General features: G+C 37.3%; 3 protein-coding genes across 4 annotated transcripts; all 3 read left to right on the plus strand.

Moving 5' to 3' along the window:
- Positions 1-1874: 1874 nt before the first annotated feature.
- On the plus strand, positions 1875-3008 carry LOC114360736 (probable galactose-1-phosphate uridylyltransferase; the record flags this gene model as incomplete). Its single annotated transcript, XM_028315524.1, has 3 exons — positions 1875-1970; positions 2088-2307; positions 2730-3008. Coding segments are annotated over 3 exons (528 nt in total), but the record flags the coding sequence as incomplete, so codon positions are not given.
- An 831-nt stretch (positions 3009-3839) lies between these two features.
- On the plus strand, positions 3840-11796 carry LOC114360738 (zinc finger protein 845-like). Of its 2 annotated transcripts, XM_028315527.1 has the most exons (8): positions 3840-4057; positions 4537-4656; positions 5217-5385; positions 6417-6589; positions 8094-8321; positions 10151-10248; positions 10920-11039; positions 11682-11796. In XM_028315527.1, the coding sequence occupies exons 1-8, from the start codon at positions 3926-3928 to the stop codon at positions 11794-11796; spliced, it is 1155 nt and encodes a 384-aa protein (XP_028171328.1). In that variant the 5' UTR covers positions 3840-3925. The 2 variants fall into 2 exon arrangements, with proteins under 2 accessions (XP_028171328.1, XP_028171327.1); XM_028315526.1 differs by lacking the exon at positions 10920-11039 and having other exon boundaries at positions 10151-10368.
- A 90-nt stretch (positions 11797-11886) lies between these two features.
- On the plus strand, positions 11887-18940 carry LOC114360739 (uncharacterized). The gene is made up of 2 exons (XM_028315529.1): positions 11887-12391; positions 17991-18940. The coding sequence occupies exon 2, from the start codon at positions 18010-18012 to the stop codon at positions 18913-18915; it is 906 nt and encodes a 301-aa protein (XP_028171330.1). The 5' UTR covers positions 11887-12391; positions 17991-18009; the 3' UTR covers positions 18916-18940.
- The last annotated feature ends 267 nt before the right edge of the window (positions 18941-19207 follow it).

Genomic DNA, 19207 nt, shown 5'->3' on the forward strand with positions numbered 1-19207 from the left:
TTCAAAAGACCACTGTCGCATACAGAAGACAACTATAAAAAAAGTCACTTCCTCTCGGAACTGTCAAAAAAATTCACTCTCTATGGAGCTGTCAAACTCTATGGCGTTTCCACCCCGTGATACTGTCAATGTCAGTCATCATTTAATCAATTGTCAAAAATCCCATGACTACCAACATTATAAGAAAAAAATGGTAGAATATTTTTCTTACTTCTGGCAATCTTCTATAAAAAAAATTGTACTTAGGCTTAAAAGGGCTTGCACCCAGAGCCGTGAAAAACTATATTATAGCCTGACCAGGAACATAAAAACCCTCGCCATGTTGCGGAAAATTAATGGTACTAATTTCTTTTAATGGCAACAGTAACTGAAAACTTCATTGACATGTCACCTTACATGTCAGTCTATTATGTGCCTTAATAAAACACAGCGTTCTGTTGAGAGAGCTGTCTATGATCTTTGCCTTATTTTAGTCTATGGTATAAGAAAACTTACCAATTGTCTCTGCTTTATCATCTAGTTTACCTTCTTCATACACCAGCTGGCACCACTTTCTATGGAAATTGGTGATCTGTCAACTTGACATTTCATAGCGTTTGTGATTTTTGCCGCCTACACAGCAAAAATTTTTATCTTCTTGTTTTTTATGTATAAAATAAGAATAAAACACAGTTAAAATGTGCAAATAGGAAATATAAGTGATGCAGAGTGTAAGGGTAAAGAGTGGTGACGGTGAAAGGTTGACTTCTGTCGGCCCGGATGAAGGAAAAGCTCGAAATCCGAGTCGTCTTTTTCAGATTCATCCTCATCATCCTCGGAAATGGAAATGTTTGCTTCACCACCTCCAAATAGGCGACGGAGGCCATGTAAGTGTTAACCCCACTCGTAAGACACTCGGTCGAAACTTTGACGACTCAGATGAATGTTATTTCCAACTTTGTTGCGCACCACTTACCTTCTACATCAAGCCTACTAGATGGTAATAGCTTGCAAAGTAGTATTCAGTTCCTCTAAAGAACGATTTCAGTTACTTCGTTATCGTAAAGTGAAGTTAAGATCAATCATAAGGAAGATAGAATATTACTTTTCCTTTTCCTGCTGACTGAGCGAATTATTAATGAGATAAATTGCAGCATTTTGGCTACCTTATAGCGGGTTAAAGGCAGCTAGTTGAACATTCTGTTTGAATGAAAAGTGGTTCACAATGTGTTAAAGTATTTGTCGAAGAGAAGTACTAAGGGTTCGGACAATATTTTCATTGAATAATGTTTTCGACAAAGGTTGTCAAATTGACTGACATGTTTGTCGTATAGTACAGTCAACTATGAAAATTAGCTGTGGTTTGTTTCAACCACCTATTTTAAAGTTTTTTGTCACTTTGTAAGTGTTGAATTTTATGGAATTGGGAAAGAAGTACCGAGTTTGAAGCGTTCATGAGCAGACATTGTAGTTGAATATGAAAGTTTAGAATTTGATTATTGATGAATAATAATAAAATCCTACTTGCTCGATCGATGGTTTCATTTAATTTATTTAAACCAGTTTACCTGTTTTATAATATTTTTTGTTACTTTATGAAAATATTAAATTAGCCCATAATCCTGAATCCTGATACATAAAGTTAGCCTATTAATTTAATACAGGTACGACTGTACCCAGTGTTGCACTATCAAATGCAATTGACGCGCCTCTATGCCAGGGTTTTTATGTTCCTGGTCAGGCTATAAAAAAAAATGTACTTAAAGGTCGGGCAGCGAGAGTTGAGACTTGAGGCTTGAGGCGATCGAAAAAAGCAAAGATGTGTTTCTGTGATGAAAAAAGCGAGACTAAAATCGCTTGTCTGTCAGACTACGCAAGACTGTAAGAAGTAATTTATTCTCTTTTGTTTTTCCAGAACTCAAAAGCAGTACTTCACTCAATATGGTAAACCTCTGCTCGTAGATTACTTAGAGCAAGAGCTAGTAAAAAAGGTACTTAATGTTTTTTGTTTTTTTTTTACTTTATGAGCTAGATTTTTACAAAAATTTATAATCTTGTAAAAATAATGTTATTTTTTTCAAATTCAACTTTCTACTTATTTGTTCCAGGACCGTATAGTTATTCAAAATGCTGAGTGGGTAGCTCTCGTGCCATATTGGGCAGCTTGGCCTTACGAAACTATGCTGCTCCCGAAGAATGGACAACCTCAGAGGCTAACAGACCTTAACGACGAACAAAAAAAGGGTTTGGCAGAAATTATAAAGGGTTTGAATACGAAATACGATAATCTGTTCAAATGCAGCTTCCCGTACTGTATGGGTTGGCATGGTAAGTTGTCATTTAAGTAAATAAATAAATTAGTAGGTAATTGAAAAAATGCAAAAAAAAAAATATCTAAAACATATTTTATAAATATCTTAATAATTATGCTTTACTTATTCATTCGATCAATAATTTGTCTTTTGGGAAAATTATGTTACCTAAAATAATTCAAATCTAGTTACCTACGTTGAACAAGGCTTAGGATCAGCACTGATTTAAATTATGTAAATTAATAAGATTCCTTCTTATTCCCCACTAAGAGGCTTTCGCAGGCAGCATTGAATTTATTACGAAAATGAATACCTATTTGAAATAGTTATTGCAACTATGAAATAGATTATTTGTCTAGAATTTCAGTCATTTACAATTAATTAAGTAGATGCGTTTTGGAGTAAAGATTCTCAAGTTTATATTTTCTGCTTGTATAGGTGCACCCACTGGTCCAGGCCACACACCAAGAGATTCGCCGCACTGGTTACTTCACGGCCTCTATCTTCCACCGCTGCTTCGCTCCGCTACTGTAAAAAAGTTCATGGTGGGGTACGAAATGTTAGCGCAGCCACAGCGTGACCTGACTCCAGAACAGGCTGCCCATACGCTGAGAGAGTGTGATACAGTACATTATAAACTTAAGAAGTGATTGAATAAGACGAAGTAAAGTTGTCGGTGTTTTTGTGAATTTTTTGTTATATTTTTTTAATTATAAATATTTTATTAAGCTGTTTCTTTTTTATTGTCCCTTCATATTGTTCTACATGCAAGTCATGCAACATACCTATCTGTTTTTATACCGTTGCTTAAATGATTATGGTTCTTAGAAATAAAGTTAAGATTATAGAACTTTATTAAAATAGGCCGGTCCATACTGAACTGAGGAAGCATGTAGACGGAACTGTGGCTTTACTAATAATATGTACGAATCGATTATTACGATTTCGCTTATTACGCTCGTCGTTTCAGCCAAATGACGTCCACTGCTGGACAAAGGCCTCCCCCAAGGTTTTCCACAACGCTCAGTTCTTTTTAATAAAACATATCAACCCAACCGATTACCTCCTCCTTTTTGAAGGCGGTTAAAAATAAACTCCCAAATATAATATTATTTTTTACGGTAGCAATAATTATTACTGTACGCAGGTTAGCCAACTTGATAAACTTAACTGTCAAAGCGGCAAAAGTAGTGATGACAAACTATCGATCTTATAGCTATCGATCTGTGCTAACGATTAAAATCAAGAGTAATCTGTGTTCCCAACCAACGAGTCACACAAGAGTTTTAGTAATCAGTTCGTATGCAGAGAATTAAAGAAAAAAAAATTACAATCTGTTGATCAAAGCAAAGATTCAAATTGCTGACTATCGCATTTATCAACTAATCAACTACTTATTTAAGTAAGAAAAAAACAACGGCAATGTAATAAAAGTATCTACTATTTTGAACAAGTTTGCAAGATGGATAATTTTTTGAATGTTGCGCGGGGTTCGACCATATCGATAAGACTGTTTTTTTATCAATCGATCACGTCACTAGAGTTATTATTCAAAATGGCCGAAGAAAATCCATGAAGCTTTCTTGTGACTAAAAATATTTTTACTCCATCAAAACAATAAAAAAAGCTCCAAAATGCAGGAAATTGATATAAATATTGAAGGGTACAACGTGAATGGAATATGTGTTGGCTGTTTGAATCACAATCGGAAAATGTCGTACATCGACGAAGTAAAGGATTGTTTCAAATTATTAGCTCAAATCGACGTAAGTGTGTTTTTTCATTACTTTATCTGGTGCTTAGTGAACGAATATGCATACAAAAACTAGTTTTAAAGTAACATAGCGTAGTTTTTGTCAGAAAATGAGAAATACCGAATGTAAACAAGAACAAAAAGTATTGGATGCGCCATTCTTTTTGTTCTGTGATTTTTTTATTTAGATTTTTTAACTTTTAATTTAGTTTTGATTTCATCATTATAAAAATGTTTAATGATTTCCAAGGTCCTTCCATTCCCTTCAAAATAGCAAGATAAAAAAATTTTTTTATTAGATTTTTTTTAGTCACTATGGCATTGTGCTATTTGAACATACATAATAGCCGGTGTCATAAGTAAATTATGATATCAACCATTAATTTACAAAACAATAAGATATGAGATTATCACCTACCAAAAATTATACAATAAAACTGCAAATCGTAATAACGTTTCACTTTACACGTAAAATGAACGTAACATTTGCAGGTCCCTGATTATTTATCTATCCAAGTCTGCTGGGAGTGCCTGGCAGCGGTCAGATCCGTGATGAGGTTCCGTCAGCAGATCCAGAGAGCTTATACGATACTTATCAAATACTCTGCTAAGGTGAGTACTGATTCGTACATAATTTTTGAATTGCCTGTGGCCCAGAACAGACGGTGAAACGCAACTGCAACGAAACTGCAACTGCTAGTTACTTTTGAGTTGAGAGACCACACATGACGCGAACAGTTTGAAACTTTCAATCATGTGTGGTCTCTCAACGGACGCTATGGCAGAAACTTAGATGCAACTCAAAAGTAACTAGCAGTTGCAGTTTCGTTGCAGTTGCGTTTCACCGTCTGTTCTGGGCCTCTGGTAAATTACAGAGTTACTTTCTATTTAGTCTGAAATTGATTTTTTTTAAGGATGTGCGATTAAGCTTGAAATGAAAAATAAAACTGATAGTAGTTGGGGTTGGGGAGTAAAAAAATTTCAATCACCTATCAGAAGATGTAGTGTAAGCAGGTTTCCACTTGGTGAACCGATGACTTGGTGATGGTCACGGAAAGCGCCTGAATGTAGGCAGCACAGGGCGGTCGTAGGTCGTAGAAATCTTTGGTAGAGACATATGTCCATCATTTTTTCTATTTTTGAATCACTAACAATCATTTATTCTTCTTCAGAACCCATTCCTGGACTCACCGTGGGACCTCACTCAATACGCTACAACCAACCTGACACGGACTCAAGTGGAAGTTGGATCGGATGTTCTAGATGTTCAGGATGTGAAAGAAATAGAAATAGAGGTCAAGAGTGAGCCGGAAGATAACGAAACGCTTCTGCCTAAACAGGGTGAGTATTAGAAAAAGTTGCGATTTGATTAGGCCATAAACAGAAGCTCAAAGTTGCACAGCGTGCTATGGAGAGGGCTATGCTCGGTGTTTCTTTACGAGATTGAATCAGAAATGAGGAGATCCGTAAACGAACTAAAGTCGCTGACATTATGCCGGATTAGCAAGCTGAAGTGGCAGTGGGCAGGGCACATAGTACGCAGAACTGACGGCCGTGGGGCAGCAAGGTACTGGAGTTGAGGCTACGTATCGGAAAGAGCAGCGTAGAACGTCCACCCACAAGGAAGACGGATGAGCTCATAAAGGTAGCAGGAAGGCGCTGGATGCAGGCCGCTACCAACCAGGCGATGTGGAAATCATTGGGGGAGGCCTATGTTCAGCAGTGGACGTCCTATGGCTGAAATGATGATGATGAACTAAGTTTTTAAAACCAGAATGAAGTGTCTTTTTAAAAAGTTGCGATTTGAATTATTGGGGAATGGTGTCAAATATTCTATTGTATAGATCGTTTCATCCACTCGGACGCGCCCCACCAATGTTTGGTCTCGGTCGCGCGGGGTGCGGGGAGTGGGATCCGAGCAATCCGTAAGGCATTATTGTAGTGTGCGTGTGCACTCATGGATCATTTAGCGTGTACCGATAACACTCAAACAGTAGCGGAAGAATGGTGGGGCGCGTCTTCGTGGATGACACGAATAAGACTACCTGCTTCAGACGCAGAGGTCTCGGGTTCGATTCCCAGTGGGGGTAATTTTTCTGTTCGGATTGGTTGGTGGTAGGGCTTGTTCTAAGTCCGTCTGGCTAACTACCACCATCTTACCTAAGTCTATTGCCATAACAACAATGTTAACAGCATTGTTGTGTTCCGGCAGTTAGAGGTAAGATAGCCAGTTCCTCTGTGGTTGAGGATTCCGGGTGAAGCTCGCTTCCACCTTCGGCCTGATCGTCACTTACTATCAGGTGAGATACAAGCCAAGAGCTTCCTCATTGTGGATAAAAAAAGGATCTATAATGGATGATTTTTGTTTTCAGAGGAATTAAAGATAGAAAATGAGTTTCCGGACATAGACGATCGTTTCTCCGACGACTTCCCGCCAGACCAAAACGCCACGTCTGAAGATGATATGCAGCTGTCCAAACTAAAAGAGAAAAAGGTGAAAAAAGAAAAGAAGGCTAAGAAGAGAAGAAAGAAGAATTCAGATGAGGTAAGCGTTTTGGGCTGGCCTCCCACTAGGTCATTGGTTCCCAAACTTATTTGAGACGCGCCCCCTTTCGACCATAAAAACAATTCCGCGCCCCCAAGTCAAGATTATATGATTTTATTGGTCGTATCGAGCAGTCTAGAATGCATTCTCTCAGCGGTCGCAGGTTTTTTATACTTAACTAGCTTTCCGCCCGCGGCTTCGCTCGCGTGGAATTTTGTCTGTCACAGAAAAACTAACCGGGATAAAAACTATCCTATGTTCTTTCCCGGGACTCAAACTATCTCTATGCCAAATTTCATCAAAATCGGTTGCGAGGTTAAGCGGGAAAGCGTAACAGACAGACAGACAGAGTTACTTTCGCATTTATAATATTAGTTGGGATTACACAGATGGCCCCCGCCCCCATTAAAGGTCTTTGCGACTCCCCTGGGGGGCGCGCCTCCCACTTTGGGAATCAATGCACAAGGTGGACGGACGATTTGGTGGAGGTCGCGGAAGGTGCCTGAATGCGGGCGGCGCAGGACCGGTCTTTGCGGAAAACCTTGGGGGAGGCCTTTGTCCAGCAGTGGACGTCTTTCGGCTGAAACGAACGAAGCATTTTAAGTTACCAACCAGGCGATGTGGATGTCATTGGGGAAGGCCTATGTACAGCAGTAAACGTCCTGACGCTGAAATGATGATGATGATGCGTTGTTTTAAAGCCCGGTCTGTGAGCACGTAGAATTTTGTCCAATGACCCCAAGTTACCCATCCTTATCGCTCGCGCGTAATTATGTTGCTGTCGCGCTCGCACACTCACTGCGGGCGCCCGTCGCACAGTCGCGACAGCAATATAATTACGCGCGAGCGATAAGGATGGGTAGCTTGGGGTCATTGGACAAAATTCCACGTGCTCGCAGACCAGACTATAGTAATAGTGTTTATTGCCGCTGGACTGTTGTGGTGAAACTACTTGCAACACAAGCATATTTAGCTTACCAAGGGGTTAATAAGACTAATAAAAATACAATTTATTTATTTTTTCTCGTTTCTTCTTGCGACGCGTATTGTGGACATCACATTCTTCTTTTACATGTCCCTACCCTGCCACTGCTTTGGAACAGTAATGGGCCAGTGCTGAGAAAAATCAGGACAAAAATCTAGTAGTTTTAAAAATCATCATCATCATTTCAGCCATAGGACGTCCACTGCTGAACATAGGCCTCCCCTAATGCTCTCCATGTTGATCGATTGGTAGCGGCCTGCGTCGAGCGCTTCCCTGCTACCTTTACGATGTCGTCGGTCCACCTTGTAGGTGGACGTCCCATGCTGCGTTTTCCGATACACGGCCTCCACTCCAGAACCTTGCTGCCCCATCGGCCGTCAGTTCTGCGTACTATGTGCCTGCGTATTTTTCTGCGTATTTTAAAAAATGGAAATGAATATTATTACTCTTGTTGGATCCTGTATAAAATATGTCTTTCTATAAATTGAACACAGAATCACTAAGATATTTATTCCACAGTCAAGCGACAAGCCAAAAACAGAGCAAAAATCCTACAAACTACTCAAGAACCTCCCCGAAGATTTAGTCACCATCTACACCATGACCGAAGAAGAAATGTGGGTCATGAGGAACCAGGATCTAAAGGATAAGGAATTCTTGAGGTACAAGCATAGATGTGAGGATTGTTTGCTTACGTTCAACTCGGAGAAGCTGATGAAGGAACATACGCTGGCTAAGCATAGACTGGTGAGTGTTTTTGGAGTTGTATAGGTGTAGCGCTTAACTCGATCAAGGCCTGAGGTACAGTCACACGATTTTGAAACGTCAAGTGGCAAAAATCAAAACTATAGATGAAACTACACTGAACTGTCCCACCAAACACATTGACAGAGGGGCACCACCATCGTTGAACTGTATAGTTTCCAATGTGGCAAAACTCTGAACCAGCGATCCAGTATTGACGGTGGCGCCCCCTGTCAATGTCACGCATGGGACGGTTCAGTGTAGTTTATCAGTATTGATAGTAGCGCCCTCCTGTAAATGTCATAATTATATGGTTGTCCAACGTGGCAAAAATCGGAACTATAATCCAGTATTGATAGTAGCGCCCTCCTAACAATGTCATAGCTGGGATGATTCAGTGTTGGACATCTACAGGGTGGAAACGTTAAGTGATCTCACTCGATTATTTTTTAACTACACACACCGGCAGATTTAGCGGAACGCAAAAAAAAAGTATGAAAATAAGGAAAATTACTACTGATCTATGAAATATTTATTATACAAAATAAAGAGATAATTAAAATAAAATAAAATAACATATATTTTTTAAATATTTAGTCGTTTTTATTTAATAAAAAATCATCGAAACGAAATTTCAATTTTTCAGTTTTGAACAAAAATTAGAAATTGTGGCCAGATTAAAAATTAGGGTAGCTTATCACTATCCAAATGAATGAATTAATGATGGGTATTTCCCCCTCTTGCTCTGATGATGGTTTCCATTCATCTGAGCATGCTGCAGTTAATGATATGAAGGGTATTTTGGGGCAATGTCTGCCATTCCTCTAGTAACGCGTTTCTCAACACCACCGGTGGTATTCTGAGTTTAACACATCTTTTAAGAAAGTCCAAGACATGCTCATTTTTTTAATTTAATAATAAATACTTAAAATAAACTCGTAAATTGTATTCTTATTTTAAATTATTAATGAAAAACATTGGTTTTAGGCTTTACTTGCTATAATATTGTCAAGAGATGAGTGTCATGACTGTGGTAGTACTAAATGTATGGAAGAAGGAAACATGGAATTTTTGGTTAGATCCAGTTTATTCTGTAACCTGTTATTGATACCATTGGATAGAGCTTGTGAAGCACTTTTAGAATCAGTAATCAGTTTTACGATATCATAATGTAGTTTTTAAAATAATGTGACTTTACCAAATGTATGGAAGCTGGAAACATTGAAGTTTCGGATAGATCCAGTTTATTCTGTAACCTATTATTAATACCGTTTGATAGAGCTCATGAAGCACTTTCAGAATCAATAACTAGTTTATTGATATCTTGTATAGTTTAGAAATAATCGAGTGAGATCACTATCGTTTTCACCCTGTATACATGATTGACGATCACTCAAGGCAACTATAGTTCAAGCGCTTAACTCAGTGCCTGAGTATTTTTGGGAGGACAAACGTCAGCGAGACTTCTTTGCTTCAGACTTGTATGTTCTGTCACGTCATAATATGTCAATGTCACCCCTCCCGTGCCGCTGCCATACCTCAGGCACTGACTGAGTTAAGCGACGCCTGCCTAGAGTCCGGTCGCCGAGCAGATACAATTTCGTACAATGACCCCTAGCTACCCATCCTTATCGCTCGCGCGAAATTATATTGCTGTCGCGACTGTGCGACGGGCGCCCGCAGTGAGTGTGCGAGCGCGACAGCAATATAATTACGCGCGAGCGATAAGGATGGGTAGCTTGGGGTCATTGTACGAAATTCTATCTGCTCGGCGACCGGACTTTAGATATTATTTATCAAACACCTTCTAAAACTACCCTACACTCTTCCAGAAAAGCGAAGATTGCCACAAATGCGACATCTGCAAATCCTACTTCCTTGGCAAGGATCATCTGCTCACGCATAGAGCTCAGCATCTCACAGCATATTGGTGCTCTGCTTGTGGTCACGCGACCTCAGTGAGGAGACGAGCGAGGCAACATGCGGCCACCCATCAAACAGTGACCAAGGAGAAGGAATATGAGTGCAGGAACTGTGGGAAGACTTTCCCGTAACTATTTATTTATTTAAGGCATCTAAAAGTACCAGGCTACTATGAGGCGTGAGGAGTTCTCATCTCAAACGACTGTATGTAGCTCTATGCTGGCTCCAACTCACCCTAGGCACGGTCCCTAGGTAAGACAAATAGGGAGTTCATGATTAATATGGCTTCTTCAAAAATCCAGAGGTACCAGGACTCTATACCTAGCGCAGAGGTCTCAAAAACCACTTTCGTCGTCCCCACTTCCATATTTATACCATCCTGAAGTACCAGGCTATCATAAAAATTAAGGAGTTCATGTCTACAATACAACTTCTTCAAGAAATCAGAGGTACCAGGAGTCTATACCCACCAAATAGGTCTTGAAAAGTCACTACCATCATGTCAAAAGTATCCTAAAGTACCAGGCTCTCATATCTCTCAAGGAGCTCTCTCCTTCTATCTAACGCCTCAATGGTACTCCCAGTAGCATCCAAAAGTACCAGGCTGATATATCTCTCAAGGAACTCTTCCTAACACCTGTAACAGCCTCAATGCTAGCTCCATCTCACAGCATACTGGTGCTCTGCTTGTGGTCACGCCACGTCTGTGAGGAGACGAGCGAGACAGCATGCGGCCACCCATCAAACAGTGACCAAGGAGAAGGAATATCAGTGCAGGAACTGTGGGAAAACTTTCCCGTAAGTTTTCAAATACCAGGATAGGGTTTTCATAGAGTAGTGCATCTTAAAGTACCAGGCGACTATGAAGAATAAGGAGCTCTCAACCAAAACGCCCGTAAGGTAGCCTCACCTTGCGCTAGGTAAGCATCTTAAAGGACCAGGCTACCATGATAAGTAAGGAATTCAAGGTTAAAACACAGCTTCAAGAGTCCAGAGGTACCAGGAGTCCAATACAGAGGTCTTGAAAATTCACTAACCTCTACCCCATCATTTCAGCCACAGGACGTCCACTGCTGAACATAGGCCTCCCCCAATGATTTTCATGTTGACCGGTTGGCAGCGGCCTGCGTCCAGCGCCTTCCTGCTACCTTTATGATCTCATCTAAAACTTTTTGTAAAAAAAAGCAATTTAAACTACCTGCACCATGACAAGGAATTCAGTAACTACTATCTGCGAAGACCATACAGTTTTTTCAAGTATGGAGCCGGAAGGTTACCATATGATGACCGGTGAAACCCTGGTTTAATTCCCTTGACAAGTACTCTGGTATTAAATGATATCCAGACTCTGATCTGATGATGAAGCTAGAAGGCATAATGAAAGCTTGTTTTAAAAAGGTATGTTTTTGTATTTTTTTAATGCAATAGTTTTTATTTCAGATCAAGATCAAAACTCTCCTACCATCGAACGAAGAATCACAAAGAGAAACTGCAGTGCGACTGCTGTGGCAAAGTGTTTATTAGCAAGATGATGCTGCGACACCATCTCAAGTAAGTCTACCTAATATTACCATAGATAAAGTCCGGTCCGGTAATTATATAATTGCTGTCGCGACTGTGCGACAGGTGGCGCTAGTACGCAACGTAAACATTGGCTCCGTATAATAAATTAGAAATAATAAGTCTAAGGCAATAAAACAACGAAAAAATGTAGCAAAAAGACAGTACGTTATTGTGACTATGTGTGAAAGTGTTTGCAAAAATAATTATAAACAAACAGTGACGTTATTGTGCTAAAAAAACAGTGAACTTAATACAAGCTGACATCAGCTGTTAATGACTTGTGAATATAAATTAATCAACAAAAACTGTTACAGTGCTATTTCCATCACAAATATAGCTAAAAGAACTTATTATTTGTAAATATTGACTGTGTAATCTTTAAAGTGACGGTATTAATAACTTTTGTGAGAAACAATCTACCCGATACCAGAATCTTGTGTATCTCGCACAACTGTTGGACTGCTAGCACTTTTTCGCCGCTACTAACTATGAATGCGCTGGCGTAGCGGTTGAGTATAGTGACTCGGCGCGCCGTGCAAAATCTGTGGAACCAAGTTCGAATCCGGCCTATTCTCGTTTTGGATTTTTTCAAACAAANTTATGTCGATACAACAGATACATAGGTAAGCAATTATCGGCAAAATAAACAATTCCATAACTTATGTAAGTAATAACCGTTGAATACGTAGATAAGTTAATGTAGTTATAAATATCATGCGTCACATCCAACAAACCGACCTTATATATGTATAATAAAGATATTGTTGATTGACTGACAAATCCACGCTGAGCCTACCAATTTGGCGTAGATTATAGTATCATCCTCTGATATTTTGAGCTTTACGAATGCTTTGTGCATTTACACGCGAGTTTTGTGACGATAAGCCATTGAATGAGAAATAATAAAGATAAAAGATTATAAACATTGCACTGAAAAAACTGAAAATATTTTCTTTGGTATAGTCAGTGTCAAATAATTCGTGACACAAAAGTGGCTAAAATGTTGACAACACTACCTTATTCCTATAATTGAGGCGTCTAGTTTAAAATCCCGCTAAAACGATTTTGATAAGATTTCGAGAAATTGAAAAAAACCGCTTATCCATATAGCTTTGGCCTTAGGCAAAAAAATATATGATACGAATTATTATTGTCATCTGGAAATACTAACAGTAATTCCTATTCACCTTTAAATTAAATATAATTTGAATTATAATGAAAACTATTTTCATTTTGGCGTACTTTGTTACAAACATTCCGTTTTAATGGGATTTGAAACGGACATGTTGTATTTTAGCGGGATTTGATAAGAACAAATTGTAATGCATGAATGGCGTTCTACAGTAAAGTCTAATATTAAATAAACCAAAAAATGATAAAATAAATAATTGTCCGTATTCATTTGTCCATTCTATAATGTTCAAAGCGATTGCACTTATTGGTTAGGTTATTAGATTAATAAAGTTTTATCCGGTTATTAAAAAAAAAAAACAATTAAATTATAGCATGTAAATAAGAAACTTTTAGAGTAGGCGCACACCGTTGATTTTTAGTTGGCCGATAGTTGTGCCCGATTTTAATTTGTATGAAGAATCGGCCAAATTGAATCGGCGTAGTGTGCGCACTCCCATACATGCCCATACTGATCAACTGCCCGACTAAACTATCGGCCGACGAAAAATCAACTCTTATAAATTATTTTCTCAATCTCGTCTTTGCCTTTTTATAACATAATATTTATTCCTGGACATCTGGACATCAGGTGATCCATCTGCTCGTTTGCCTCCTGTCACATAAAAAAAAAACATCCCACAATATTTATTTATTTACTTCACTGTCTGACTGTTCAGGGATATAAACGTACACACATACATACTACCTACTCTCGAAACACATTACCCTCCTGCACTCGGGTAAAAAGTAACATACCTTTATAATTAAATTCGTCTAAAGGCATTGAGCTAGTGAAGTTTCTATAATCCCACTAGTGATCACCAACACTTAATAGTAACAATAACCAACGACAGCTAAATGGTTAATTTTGCATAACACCATCAAAGCTGCATCAAAAGTAGTTTTTTAACAAATTTCTCTTTCCGTTTCTGGCGCTCCTTGGTGCGTTTCCAGGCTATTTCATTACGTGGTTTTTTTCTTGCGTCTTTAGGGTTACATTTTTCCACGAACTGAGATAAATCTTTCATTATTTTGGATCAAAAACAATAAAAAACCGCAGCAACCTTAAGCACGTTATGAAAAAATCTCCATACTGATTTCGCAGTCACGTGACCACAATACCGTGCTGCCATTGGTCAATCAAGTTTTAGAGGGTTTTGAAAGAAACGGACGGCGTTTTAGCGGAGTTTGTAACACAAACCAAATTTTAAGTGCTAGTTTAGTAGTCTTTTAGCGAATTTTGATCGAAAATGATTGAACAGTATGATGAGAAAATTGCAGTAACGTCATTTATTTTTATAAACAGAAATTCGTTGCAGGAGCGTTTTAGCGGGTTTTGAAACTAGACGACTCAATTATGACTTTTACTTTCCAAAATGTTTACCGATTGACTGTTAATGATTTATGTAATGCCAATCCAAAAACGTACAAACTTACACAAGAAGAGGTATTTCATGTTGAACAGTAAATATTTTGCAACACAGTTATACATAACGAACCTCTACTATTGTTCTTAGTCAGGCGAATATAGAGACCGAATAATTTTGCATATTCAAATGTATTCTGCGTAGGCCTATACAAACAATGGTGCTATTGACAAAAATTAAGAAACGTAAATTCGTTTGTAACTAATTCAATTGAATATTAATGATTTTTACAGTTTTTTGTGCTATGATTTTTTCGAATCAAAACATGGTGTGAGTCATGGAGCATAGGCTTCATATTTAGTTTGTTTATCAACATTAGAAGCGAAAACAAGTACCTAAATACATATTAATAGTGCCTAGGTAATCAAATAACTATTAGGTAATCTGTGACTGTTGTTAATTGATAAACACGTGGTTACCTCGTGCTTAGGCATTAGACACACCGTCGTGTAATTGTTTAGTAAATCAATTTTCTATTTCAATTGTTTACCGCTATTTAGAATAGCTTTTTATATCAATAACTGGCTTCTCTTCGAAATATTTTTTTAGGGCTGATTTTTCAACGTCGGATAACTTTTAACTGAATAATAAGTTTGGCAAATTGACAGTTTTAGGCTGAGTTGAACCACCTAACTTTGACCGTAACTATAACGATAACGGATGTTTTTTGTATGGAGTTTGACATACATATTTTTGACTTTTGTCAAAGTTAAAGTAAGATGGTGCAACCCAGCCTAAGTTTTGCCTGATTCAAATTCAGCCAGTCTAATCCAAGTAACTTAGTAAGTTACTTTGATCGTAAATCTTTTCTCTAATAAAAGTCCTTTGACTCCTCAGTAATAGCCAAAATCTATCGAACTGTAGGTAGGTATAATCAATTGTAACTAACTATCAATAAGATTTATTTCTATTCATTCAACATAATAATAGCATAATAATTATACAGAAAGCGAAACCATTGTAAACATTATGATAACATTGTCACGTGGAACGCTCGTGGTACGTCACCCGTCACACCGTTGTGTAACGGTAACAATAACTTGATAAACTGAGTGCAATATTAATGTAGTTATTTCGTGTGGTATCGATAAAGCACTGATAAGCTCAATTTTAAGATTAAATGTCAAGGCTGGGTTTATTGATCAAGTGTTTGTAAATAATTTGGCAATAAGTTAAATTTATAAAACAAAACATTTCTGGTATTTTTGTGCCTCTACAATTGTCAAAGTATTTTCTAAGTACGTAAATAGTATATTAACGTTAAATTAACGAATACTGACATTATCAAAAGAAACACAGCTATATTTAATGTGGTTACATATACTGAAACAACGCTAGTGAATTTCAGAGAATATCGGATTCAGATATTAAAAACACTAAAAGAAACATTTTTTAATATTTCTAGAGCAAGAATTTGTTCGGTAATCGTTACACATTTGCATTCCAGTGTAAAAGAGGACGTCGTGATAGACTTTAAAATGATTTATTATGCCATCCATAATAACAATTTGTTGTCAGTGAACTTTGTTCTAAATAGTAGTAGTCTATATTTATTGTGAGCATGCTTGTTTACTTGATTACATACATTATGTAGAGGTATGCATAGCTTCAGTATTATCAGTTCAAGGCTGGTCGTAGACCTCTAACCTCATGTAAGGTCAACATAGTGCTTATAATACAAGCTTTTTCTTAGATTCATGAAATAAATAACAGAATTTTATAAAATCTGAATTGGTCTCGTGCTCTGTGCACACATTGTTTTTAAAAAGATTAATACCTATCTGTATACGATCGCACATCCTTTTTAACTTTAGGAAGTGAGCGATTTAGACAGAGAATTCGTGTACGGATACTAAATTGTTTTAAGGTCAATGTTTGCTAGTTTATTTGTCCGAAATAGGCTGTCGTTAAATTGAATTGATCGAAAGAATTTGACATTGCTATGATTGCTATGCTTGGGATCTGAGAAAGATTCATGCAAACATTTTTACTATTAAAATTCGTTACCTTGTGCCTACTTACTAATTTTCTATCTATGAGCACCTTAAATTGTTAGAACAATGAACTCACAACTACTAAACAATCTTTATTTGGTCTTTGTTTTCATTGGCTAACATTTTAAAATGACTTTTTATTTTTTTATTGATCGTTAATTAATTTCTTTATTTTTTAAGTTCTTCCATTTGAACTAAAATAGAAAGACACAGGTTTTAACGCGACGTTTATGAAAGAGTTACATAATGTACTCACGGCTGCTCCCATTTGGCCTTAAAATATGCATTCAAGCAACAAAGGCTTCTGAAGTTCACGTCATCGTATATTAAGCGACGTGACGTCATATTACTAGCTAGTCTAACAAAACGTAGGCATTGAAATGATTTTAGCATCATCTTAGCTTCCGCGTGTGTAGATAAAGAATAAATTGCAAGAGCCTTGAGGTTTTAGGAATGTCTACCAAACGAGTTTGCATGTAGAGACGAGAATTGCTTGACTCCTCGACACGAAACGATCCCGATTTTGTTGTTTCATTGAATATTGATTAGGCTTAGTTAGATTTCAGTCCAATAATAATAAATATGTGTGCTAGTTATTTAACTTAGTGTCTATTATTTAAATTGGTAGGCAGTTACTACCAATCAGTATTGTGTCGGGGCTGATGTTTACAAATGCTTATCAATAAGGAGAAAGCCCCGTGATTCATGAGAGTCATCAAATAGTCAGCAGCGCATGATAAGAGTGCAGTAATCTGTAATTTAATAACAATATCAGTGATAGTATTAGTTTTATATTGAGGGGAGAAAACAAGTAGCTATGTTTTTTTATCCTTAACAAGGAAGCTCTTGCTCTGCATCTTACCTGAGGTTATAAGTTTTAAAACATTGATTTTCATCCATCAAATATTGTCTTTCAGGTACATGATACCAGGCAGTGGTAGTCCACTGTTGGGCGTAAGCTTTCTCCAAGAATTGATAAACTGGACGATCTTCTGCTCTTTCATTCAGCCAGTTATGTTTTTTCGTCAGTTCATAGAGCACGAGAAGTTCTATAGTACTTACCAGGTAAGTATTGCCGTCTTGTGGCGTAATATGAAAGTCTTATCCAATTTTTACAATAAAAACAATGTCCTTTCAAGGAAACGAGTGCAATAATCTGAACTACCAATAAATAAATAAAGTGCTACTAATTACGCGTCTTTACAGCTCCATATCAAAATATTGCCGTGCTTTTTGACCTATTATGTGCGTCAGAGATAAGAATCGTATTTAAAAATAGCGACTGACAGTGAGAGTGGTTTCGCCGAATAAGAATTAGCAAACAATCACTTTCGACTTTGATAATAATACAAATTTTAATACGATGACGCTGTACACAACGACTTAAATTAGTTCAAGAGTCGATAATTTGATAATGAGGTATTTCACCTCTACTAAAGTAGGTATAGGTGCAGGGGTGGCCAACTTGATTAGACATAAGATCTACTGTTTACTAACGAAACCCTGGGCGATCTATCACTTACATAGGTACTTACTGAAATCTTAAATGGAACATTATAGTTTAGTACATAATTTATTATACATATTTAAATTTCAAACAAAAATACAATTATGAATAACTCAAAGACAGAAAATATAACTTGCGCTCAATGTCGCAAAGTTATAAAACACAAGCAATTTCTTAAATGTTCTCGTTGTAATTTGACATATGATTTGAAGTGCACCAATAAAGAAAAATTGTACTATTTGATGGATAATGAACGAAAATCTAAGTGGACTTGCGACAAATGCAATCGTAAAAAATACTGCACGAAAAAGAACAATAGCACTTCCAATACCCCTGTACACTCTAAATCTACAGATAAATGTAAAACTCAGAATGAAATAAGCAATTTATCAGCAGAAAATAATACTAATCATTCTCCTATTTTGATACCAACATCGGCTGATAAAATTAACTTATCGACTAATCAAGAAGTCGATAATGTTACATATCGTAAGAAGCAGGCAATATTAGTGAATGTTCCTACATCTAACTCATTCGACTCCTTACAAACTGAGGTAAGCGAATATGAAAATGAAGACATCTCTAGTAGTACACCCAAGAAACTAAACAGAAGCTGCCCAGAAATTATTGTTAAAAGTCACTTAGATTACGAAGCTTTAAAAGCTAGGCTTGATAACCTACAACAAAGGTTTGAATCTGCTGAACAGCAAATTGAGTTTCTCTTGTCAGAAAACTTTAGTTTAAAAAAGACAGTTGAAGAATATAAATCCAAAATATGTAACTTATCGTCAATATGCAAGAACACTGACCAACCATCAGCATCCAAAAGTAGACTACGCTCAGTGAAAAAATCAACAATTAAAAATAGACGAACTATTGATGATTCAATCATGGCTGAATGCGTACACCCATCGTCTCCATCTCCAGTAACATGCTCAGAAAAGCCAACGCAATCGAAACTTTGCATTATAAGCTCTAACCAAAATAACAACATACTGATGCCACTATAAGTTACCACATAGAGGCGTTCTGGACTTGTTGGCGACAATAAATGACAAAATAAAGANCTAAACTATACAAGATATTGAAAAACTAGTTACTGATTCTGAAAGTGCTTCACGAGCTCTTTCAAATGGTACCAATAATAGGGTACAGATTATGGAAGCTGGTAACATTGAATTTTTGGATTTTGTAACTTATTATTTTTTTCCACCGTGTATAATCCGGCTGTAATTCCAGGTCACCTAGATACATTCCATAGCAGCTGTAATAGACATTTAGGTGCATACATTTACCAATTTT

This window comes from Ostrinia furnacalis, unplaced genomic scaffold (genome assembly GCF_004193835.3).
Source record: "Ostrinia furnacalis isolate ACB-3 unplaced genomic scaffold, ASM419383v2 OfSCF5130, whole genome shotgun sequence".
Taxonomy (NCBI): domain Eukaryota; kingdom Metazoa; phylum Arthropoda; class Insecta; order Lepidoptera; family Crambidae; genus Ostrinia; species Ostrinia furnacalis.